The sequence below is a fragment of the Passer montanus genome, unplaced genomic scaffold (genome assembly GCF_014805655.1).
Source record: "Passer montanus isolate IOZ18808 unplaced genomic scaffold, ASM1480565v1 scaffold8, whole genome shotgun sequence".
NCBI lineage: Eukaryota > Metazoa > Chordata > Aves > Passeriformes > Passeridae > Passer > Passer montanus.
Window position 1 is genome coordinate 14,155,318 of NW_024373256.1, and position 10,289 is coordinate 14,165,606.

The 10,289-nt window shown below is 44.5% G+C and overlaps 1 protein-coding gene across 2 annotated transcripts in view; it reads right to left on the reverse strand.

The window, feature by feature from the left end:
- ADCY9 (adenylate cyclase 9) overlaps nucleotides 1–10,289 on the reverse strand; it is an 83,013-nt gene that overhangs the window by 72,717 nt on the left and 7 nt on the right. For both annotated transcript variants that reach the window (XM_039731991.1, XM_039731990.1), the window contains exon 1: nucleotides 8,356–10,289. This exon is cut by the window's right edge and continues 7 nt beyond it. In XM_039731991.1, coding sequence (XP_039587925.1) covers nucleotides 8,356–10,054 — 1,699 coding nt within the window. In that variant the 5' untranslated portion in view covers nucleotides 10,055–10,289. The remainder of the gene's footprint in view (nucleotides 1–8,355) is intronic.

Genomic DNA, 10,289 nt, shown 5'->3' on the forward strand with positions numbered 1-10,289 from the left:
TACAGACTTTACCTTTTTTATGAGGTCGGTCTTGTTAAGTGTTTTTAGTGGTTTTTTTAGCTTATTTTGCAGTTAAATGCAGTCAAACTACAACCATTTTGTCTCTTCAAACATACAAATAATTGTTAATATCAATGGTATTGTTTATCAGTTGGTTTTGCTGTCCACTTTTCCCCCTCTGTTTTGAAGGCCTTCCCATCTAGGCCTAAAAATCAGTAACACTAGAAAGAAATTAAGTCTTCACAAGCAGAGACAGCTGGATTTGGATGCTTTTGGGCTCTTTTCTGCACAGCCCCTTTGTCCCCATTGCAGTGGCAGGACTCTGCTTTACGGAATCATGTACCCAGCAGTGCTCTGGGAATTCCAGCCTGTGATGACATCCACACAAGCAGATTTAACTTCAGCTGAAGGGAAAAAAAAAAAAAACAAAACAACACCAAAAGGAAGCAAACTGCTCTTTCATGAGCAGATGATCAAAACGTTACTTTTCCTTTGTTTGCATGTTCCCATACACTTTAAGCAGGCAGGCAGAAGGAAAGATCCCATCACCAAACTAGTGGACTTTCTGCAGCCAGTTCTTCTGGACTGTGCCAATTTTGGAGATTTTATAAGTAATGCTATTTTACGACAGCAACGTGATTTCTAAATTTATCAAGTCAAGTTGAAGACAACAGTTTTGGACGTGCAACAAGAGGAACACTAAGTGCTATCAGTGAAATAAAGACTTGCACTATAATCATTATTTAGATGGTTTGCCAAGAATTCCCACAGTAAGTTACTGTAGCAAATACAAACTCAAAAAATTTACAGGCAGTTGAGAGGGAGATTTTGATCCTGAGGGATGCTAGCTGAAGAAATATATCTAGAACATGTTGTTCCTCCACAAAGAAATTTCAGAACCATGAAAAAATACCAATCCCTCAAAGTAGCCTTATTTCTCAAGGTTAAAACATTTGGGGGGGCAAATGAAAGAGTATTAATTTGGAGAAAACAATTTGGCTTGAAAGGGCAGTAAAGATTTCTGGGGTAGTCCAATACTGACAAATGCCTTCCCAGAACCATCTCACCAGCCAAATCTGTGCTGCTGCCTAAGAAGCCGTGCCCAAACACGACCTCTGAGAAAAGAACGAGCTGTAATTCCATGGTACATCCCCAATTTAGGCTTCTTTTCCAACTACCACTTTATATTTTCACAAATTATTACTTGGAAGCAGGCAGCTACACTTTCAAACCCTGCATGGCACCTCTTTAAATTGAGTTCCAACAATTCCCTCCAAACCTATGAAAGAGCCATCACAATAATGCAAACTTATATAACAGAACCTGTTAAAATGTGTTAATGAGACTATATTGACTAGCTGGCTTCTCTGCAAAAGCAACTCCCACTGGAAGTTAAAAATTTAAAGGCTAGGAATTTTTTTTTCTTCCTTTCTTTTCAAAGGACAGAAATGAGATTGAGAATCATCTAAAAATAGCCAAGAATTTTCAAGTGTCAGCTGTAACGGAAAGAGGAATGGCTGTCTCTCCTTACAGAGCCAGGATGGATGGAGTGAGCTTGTGATTCAGGATCAAGAGAGAGAGCTTACACACAAACTGTAGATGGCAAGAAATAATTCTAATTTCCTCATTTTAATAATATTCCAGGACCATCTACAGCAAATTGAAATCCAGTGAAATTGTACTTTCAAAGTGGTGAATGTAAAATCTTATAATCTTTGCCTACCTGCAGAAGTGAAGTACATATTGTGAAATAACTGCAAAAAGAGTTTTAAACAACCCATTCAAATAATGCATCCTCCTCACGACAGATGATGAATATAAATTATATGTCTTTGACTTTGTTTTGTCTTTTCCATCAATCTTTTTCCCCAAAAAGCACCATGTCAAGACTTTTATTTAAAGAAGGCGATCTCTCGCATTTCAAAACTTCCCTACCTCTAAAGATTTTCTGATGTAAACAGGAGAAGGAAGCTCAGATTTGCAATTGGTAGGCCACCCGAGTACATCATTGTCCTGGGAGACAGATTTGGGGTAGCCAAAGGCAGAAATACAGCACAAAGACTCTGCAGATGTCAAGGATGCAGCAGAAGCCACGGTGTCCCTCCAGTACCCCAGGACCTGAGGTTTCAGCCCTCACCTTTGCCATGTTCTGGAATGATGCTCCACTGTGGCCATGCTCACTTGAGATCCTGCAGGATGTAAATGTTTTAAGGTCTGTTTAAACTGTTCCTTCACCCCACAGTGTTCAGGGCTAAAGGGCTTAAACAGGCAGAGCTGCAACACCTGACAACCAAACCCTCAGTACTGCGCTGACTTATTTATTAATTAGTGTCAGGACATGAGAAATTGAAACCAGAGCCCACATTGTTAAACAAAGTGTATGGTCAGGCTCCATCCCCGTCAAAGTGAAGAACCTTACATGAGTTCTAATTATGCTTATAAATTATTTTTCACTGTGTCCAGCAAATCAGCCTGTAAACCAGTTATCAAAACTCAAAACCTCAAATGTCACCATCCAAGTTTCCCTTAAATAATAAAAGTAGTGAAGTGTAAGTCTTTTTAAGGAAGAGATTTTTCTACTTAGTTTTGCACAAATAAAACTATGAGCAGCTCAAAAAGATCTTCCTCAAAACCTGGAGAAATTGTGACCTTCCTGTCCAGGTCTGGCAGCAATCTGAGCCATACCTGCACACAAACTCAGGGTTACTTAGAGAAAAATATGTCATTTCATCAAGTCATATGTGGAAAGTAGCTGCACACAAACTCAGGCTTACTTAGAGAAAAAAATATGTCATTTCATCAAGTCATATGTGGAAAGCTCAATAATCACTAGGTTTTCCTACTGAGTTTTTTCTTTTGTTTATAGCTGTGAAAGACACCTTCACGGAGTGAAGACTTGACAAGAACCAGGTTGAGCAACTACAGTCACTATTTACCTCCTTTTCTTTATGCTATTACATGGTGAAATTACAGATCATGTCAAAATGTTAAATCAATGTAGAATTTGCTTCTCCCTGGCAATATGCCTTTGTGCAAATTACCTCTAATTATTATTCTTTATCTGTCACTGAACACTTTCCATTTTTGAAATACATGAGTGAAGTCAACCTGTGTGTGGTATTTTATTTTCGCTGTCACACATGAAATCATGAACCACTACCTCAACAACAGTTAATATTGATTATGGAAAACTGATAAATTGACTGGTCACCACAATTTCCTATCATGATCAGCACTCAAAATTCTGTTTGTGGGAAAGTGGAAATACATACACATGCTTACTTAATTATCACTTTTTTAAAAAATAGACATTTGTTCTCTCTGTTTTTGCCAGATCATCAGATCAGTATCAGAACACATGAAATCAATAAACAGTGTGTCACAAGCTAGTTCAATAAATATAAAAAACCTGTTTCTAAAGACTAATTTTTATGGAACACGATGAAACCAGAAGTTGAACAGAAATACCTGCACAGTAGCTGGCCAGGACATGAGACAAGCAGCTTAACCCCCCTCATTGAGTCCAAAACCCTCACTTGTTCAAGACCAAAGCTGCCCTTAGCCCCAGAGCAAAGCTGAATCTGCAGAGCTCTCTGCAGAGCCATCCTGCTGGCACAAGCACAAGCCTTCTAGATTTACACTGTGCCCAGCAGGCTGGGCTCAAAAAGCCAAGGAAAACTTTCATCTGATCTTTCATCTACCTCTGAACTTTCAGAAGCACAGCTCCAGGTCCTCTGTGCACAGTGTGCTAAAGGCCAGGGAGTCAGGGCAGGCAGGGCAGATTCCAGTGCTCTCCCCTGACCAGCTACAGAGCGGAGGAAGGGAAGACAAATTCAATGATTTATCTCTTCATAACCTGACCCAAGGTTTTTGTCTTTCAGGAACACCCGTGCCGTGTTCCCTGCAACCCAAAAGTGAAGCAGCAGTGGAGTATCAAGTCACCAAGCAGAGCTGCAGCCCATGTGCCACGGGAGAAGCATCCCCTGGCTCACAGGTTCCACCCTGAAAAGAGCCAGGCTATTCACAGACTAAACAGCTTCACCATTGAGCAAAATGGTGCTTTTTATAACCAATTTACTTATGACTAAAGAAACATTTAAAATTATTAGTAAATATTAAAAGAGACACAGAGAACAGTGAAAGCAGTACACAGCTGGAGATCTCTGAAAAGCTTTATCAGGAACAGCCACTGCTGGCCACAGGGGAACTGGTGGGTGCTCCTGCAGTAAGTGCTGTGAAAGCCAACCTTCCCTGTGCCACCAGCCAGGTGACAGAGAGCACAAGAATCCCTCAGCATTTTCTCCATGATGAAATAAGGGACAAAATCAGAGAGAAAAGCATGGCTGTATTATCAAGAGCTTCTAAGAGGAGTACAGCAATAAAGCCACTCCTTGAGGCAAACTTAACAAGGAGATGTCTGGCTGCAGAAAGTTTGGGAATTATTTTGGGTATCAGTGCACACAGACAGGCCCCAAATGAAATCTTGGTTCTGCTGTGCTATGCCCTATAAACACAGAGAAAGCATTCTTGCCCCAACATGCTTATTTTGAGCACTCAAAAAACAAGATGCCGGTGACCCTGGTATTTCTGGAAGAGTTGCTGGCTGGTAAATAGCAATATTGTGACCTCCCAAGCAACAAGAAAGAGAAATGCAAACAACCAAGAAGAACAGAGCAAAACAAAAATATTTCCATAAGCAGAACTTTTTATATCCCAAGAGATCTCTGCCTCTGGAGCTTGAAAGGGACACATTAACCTGTGTTATGTGACTCTCAGTATCTCATAACCTTCAATAAATTTATTTGCTAGGAAGCTCTGCAATTAAACATAAAAGGTGAATTGTCTCAAATCCTACAGGAAAATTATTATGGAGGATATAATTGAACTGATGGCTGGAGTTTGTCTGTGGATCTCAAAAATTCACTGCAAAACTGCTCTCCTGCACTCCCTTCGCATCCAAGGGGATCAGGCACTGTGGAAACAGGGGTCTAGGGAAGCTTAAAACATAGAGCAGTCAGAAATAGGCAAATTTTTTTTGCAAGCACTGGTAAGCTCTCCTTGCTGGTTTCTTCTAGACATCATCTTTTTAATTCCAAAGTCAGCAATTGGAGGGAACACACCAGGGCCCCACTGCTTTAAAGGAGGAAGAAAAGATACTCCCATCCTAAGATTCCAGGAAACCATAAAATAGAAAGAAATTTAGTTTTGCCTCATCTCCAAAACCAGGAAGAGCAGCACTAGGACAACTTGGGGCACATAAACCTGAGTATTTCAAACGGAATGGGGAGCAGGGTTATGAAGCACTTTGCCCAAGTGACTCCTCCACCCCCTGCTCTGGTGCATGCTGGAGAGCTGTACCTGGATTCCTTCAGGGTGAACCAAGCCAAGGACTGGCTCCAGGAGCACGCCTGACCTGCTCCAGCCACAGAGGTGCTTTTGTTCCAAGACCTGCTCCAGGAGCACTGTTAGGTGGAAGACCTGAAGTGTGCAGAACGTGGACATTGTGTGCTCAGCACCTCCTGCTTTTGCTCTTTGAAGAGTTTACTTGCTCCTGTTGACTCAGCCTCAAAGATAGCTATGACTGCTGCAGCTCAGACAATTAAGAGATAATACACTAGACATACAGCGTAAAAAATAGGATATAATTAAGATATCAAAGGTTGAAAGGAAGCTGAGAATTGAAGTACTGGTAGGGAAACAAAGCTTATGTCTGCTATCTGTACAGCACTTTTACACTTGAAGAGAGTACAGGGTATGAGATAATTAAACAACCACTACAAACTTCCTCTTCTCTATCACTACTATCAACAGATTCTCAGGGAAAACAGCAAAGCAAAGCTCCAAACAGCACCTCTATTCACAGAACAGAGCAGGTGCTTGGCAGAGATCAATTAATTAGGAGGTGAAATCTCAGTTTCCCTTATTAAAACTCAGAGCTGTTCCCTAACAAAACCCTCCCCTGCAGCAGATCCTACACACCAGCCCGTGGCACTGCTGTTTGATGGCTTTTATCATTGGCTTTGATGTATTTTTTCCCCTGATGGCATTTACCTATAAGCTGAGTAATCTGGCTGCAGAACAAAGTTCTGAGGAAACAGGAAAAATGGGCAGCTCTGAGGCACCCACTAACTACCACATCCCCTGAGGGTCTGGGCATGGAAGGGAACAGAGTAAGTGTGCTACAAACCTGTGGCTAAGGGCAGTCATGGCAAAGGTCTGCTTGGCTTACAAATACACAGCCTCTGATTCTGTAACTGCGTAAGACACTGGTAAGAAATGGCAGCTGATTACAGTTCCACCAAAAAATACAGAAGGGAAATGGGGGAAAAAGCAAAGCCCAACCCATATTCCTTGTTAAAGTAATTCTTACCACATGCTCCAGCTGCTTTCATAGCTGCATTTCAGGGTAGGAAGAGACCATTAAATGTCAGTTCACAAAGCAAATTTCATCTTATCTAGACTGCATGTCAGTTTGTCCATCTGTAGTACCCTGGCTGAAGCAGGAGCTGTGAAAGGCATTCAGAGCTGCAAAATCCAAACCTCTTTACTAAGGAGGCAGAGCAGCCTGTGCCCTCTCATGATAAATGGCAACCAAGGACAGAACACAAGTCTGAGAAAGACCATGAAAAACCCACTGCTGGCATGTGGTATAATTGCTCTACATAGTGGTCTTGTGATCTCCTAGAAAATATAAAGAAATAAAGAATATTTAGGAGCAGTACCATCAGTCTCCACAGCTAAGTTCATGTCAGTTCGGGATTAACACTGAGAACAGTTACAAATGCAGCAAAAATACGGAATTTTATTTGTTGCTACAACACAGCCTTCACACTGCATTTGGCTGTAAAGGTACATGGAAGGGAGAAGTATCACAGGGATGTTTCCCTACAACCTGTTCCATTTATTTCCATTAGAACAGCAAAATTCATCTTAGAGTAACAACGAGGTTATGTCTGATGCTGTTTTCTTGAAAGCACACTCCCACTGAAATACATCAGTGTCAACACTTTCCAAAGAAATTAACTGAATTTGTATTTTTAGAAGCTAACCAGAAAGCCAAAGCCCAGGGACACACATCTGCTTCAGCCCGTGGCTCCCAGGCACCAATGTCACTGGGGATGTCGTTGCCTGCTGGGAGGCTCCTGCTGCAGCCCCGCTGCCGTATGCATGCGGACAGCTCGCTCACCAAAAATAAGTTTTTGTGTCACATCAAAACAAGCACCTGCCAGGGGCAAGCAGCTGCCACTGCCACCACTGCTCTGCAGTGCTCTCCCCACGTCCTTACTCACTGACCTTTCCACCACCATCCCGGCCTCCTTTCGTGTTTGTTGCCACAAATATCTCCTTTCTCCATCACAATGCCAATTTATGACTCCTTCGGGTTCTTCCATTCAGTTTTCCAGCTTACTTCATCAAAATGGGTACTTTTATAAGCAGAACGAATAAACTCACAGACCATAACAGGGTTTGTTACATATTCCCCTCCCATTTAGATCCATCTGCTCCCCACCTTGGACTACGAGCACTGCAGACAACAATCTCTCTGTGAGACAAAGGCACGGCACTGAAGAGACACAGCTTTGACAAAGAGACAATTAAATCCTCAGCTCGTACAATCCCCCTGCACACGCCTCTAAGTGCTGCTAGAAAGCAGCCAGGAGTTTCACTTCAAAATGAACATTGTAGAAAAATGAAAATCAGACTCTTAACCAAGGGGAACTGAAGGATCCTTCATTTTCTTCTCCAAAAGGCAAATTTGCCATTTCATCCCCAGATCCCTTGAGCTGCAGAAATGAAAGCATCTGCCAGCTCACTGAGCCACCTGAGTAACTTTTTCCAGCCTAACTCCAAACTGCAACAACTTGCCATATCAAACTGCCAAATCTACAGTGCTCATTTCTTTCTGTGAATCCAGCTGTCATTTTTCCCAAATGCCTTCTCAGTCCCAACTCTCCTGATGCCAAAAAAACCTTTTCACAGATATACATAATTTTGCAAAACACATATGCTCTCTGTATGGCACATGAAGTCAATTAACAAGTTTACTTACTGAATTAAAGGATGACACACAACAGTAAAACAAAAACCTCTTGCAGACAGCAAACACATGAACCTTCTCCTCCCTACAAGGCAACAGGCTCAGAAGGAGCGCTGAGTTTCAAAGCCTATGTTGAGTACCACAGATGATCTTTCGGGCTTATCTCTGTGGCATCTTTTATCCTGCAATTCCCCCGGTGTTTGTGATCATCAGCACACTGAGTTACATGTAAAACACGGTCAGCAAGCACAGAGCAGGCACCGGGGCAACTCTGCTACCTCACAAAAGAAAAACAAGCCCAAAACAAAAGCACGTACCTTTTAACTGGTCAGCTACCACGCTCTGACCGACACGCTCAACCACCTTTCCATCCTCCATTTCATAGCGATCATCCAAATATTTGGCAGTAGCCTCCGAAATATGGACCTTCCCAGCCACCCCAAGCTGCTCCATCAGGTTGGCCAAATTGACATCGTTGGACCACACATCGAACTTGAACCTCCTCATGCCCAAAATGCCACACAGGACTGTCCCGGTGTGCACACCGACTCTCATGTTCACCATTTCTTTCTTCTCCTGGCAGAACTGCTCGATGGCTTTGATCATGCCCAAGCCCATCTCGATGCAGCAGTAGGCATGATCTGCCCGGGGCTCGGGGCAGCCGGCCACGCAGTAGTAACAGTCTCCCAAAGTGCTGATCTTCTCACATTTAGTGTCCTCACACAGACGGTCAAAGCGTCCAAAGAGGTCATTCAGGAGTCCCACCAGGGCGTGGGCTGATTTGTTGGCGCTCATTTTCGTGAAGCCAACAATATCTGCGAACAAAATGCTCACTTGCTCTATCTGCTGCATTTTAAAGGGACGGAATATTATGGGGGTTTTCTGTATGGAGGGCTTCTTCTTCCTGTTTTTGGGGCTTGAGGTGGAATGACGTTTGATGGAGTTTTCACTTTCATCATCCCCCTGCTTCATTAAGTCATCGGCTATTATTCTTGGCATAACAGAATGAATCATCCTCTCTTTCAGGGCTTTTTCCACTTCCAAGTCTTTTCCATGCATGATGGATTGCCCCACTTTCAGGAATGTGCTTCTTGATCTGACTTCGGACATGATAAATAAATGAATACCGATGGCATGGATGCAGATGTGCAGGAAGGCTTTACTCAACAGCTCCCAGTAAACCGCACCAGCTCCCAGAGGTGTGAAACAGTTCTCATCACGGAAGTGATAACCAAAGGTCTCGAAGAGGACCGAGTACGACAGTCCCAGAAACAAGCTTAAATACAGGGGTAAGTGCATCACTGTGTAAAGCAACAAGAGCACTTCAATACACATAGAAAAACTGCCCACTTGTGACAGACAAGTGTCTGTGGGATCTGCCGGGAGAGTCCGGTTGGACATGTCACCACTTCCTGAGACAGGCTTCAGAGCCTGGAACTGCGGAGCGAGGGTCAGAGCAAACACCAGGAGGGTGAGGATCAGCGAAGTCCATACGTAATGGCGGGCATAAGTCTTAGTGAAAGTGAACACAAAAAAAGCTACACATACCAGGAGGAAGCACAGAGCCGGCACCATGAAAACAATCTGTTTCTCTCTCATGTGTATGCCGAAGTAGATGCCCCAGAGCAGACAGGCCACGCCAATGTAGAAGAGGGCATAGCGAAACCTGCGCTGGGTCTGCGGGAAGCATCTCTCCATGCAAGCCTCCTCCAGGTTGTTGGAGTCGAACTTGGGGTTCCACCACTTGGAAGAGGCCCTCTCGAAGAGCTGCGGCAGCTTCTTCGGCCGCCGGAGGCCGGAGCCACTGCCGCCCGCTCCGCCGGCTCGGCGGGTGCCCCCCGACTCCCCCGAGCTGCAGCTGGAGGAGATGCTGTACTTGCAATGCTTGGAAGAGGTGCAGCCCTGGTGCTGCTTAGGGTTGATTTTCACCGTCACGCTGTTGCTGTCCCCGCTGGAGTCGCAGCTCACCTCGGTGCTGTGGTGATGCAGCAGCTGCTGGTGCGGTGGGGAAGCCATGTTGTCAATTCCTCCTCAAGAGCCCGCGCCGGACTTGGGTCTCTGGGGCTGCCGAAGCCACCGGGCTCCTCGCAAAGTCGCCTCTAGTCTCCTCCGGTCCCCGCCGCGTAGGGGCGGCCGGGCAGCGCCGCGGCGATCGGCCGCTCGCCGGGCTCCGCACAGTGCGCGCCGGGGCAGCCCCGCATAGTCCCCTCGCCTGGGCCGAGCCGGGCCGGGGCTGCCGCCGCCCGCCGCT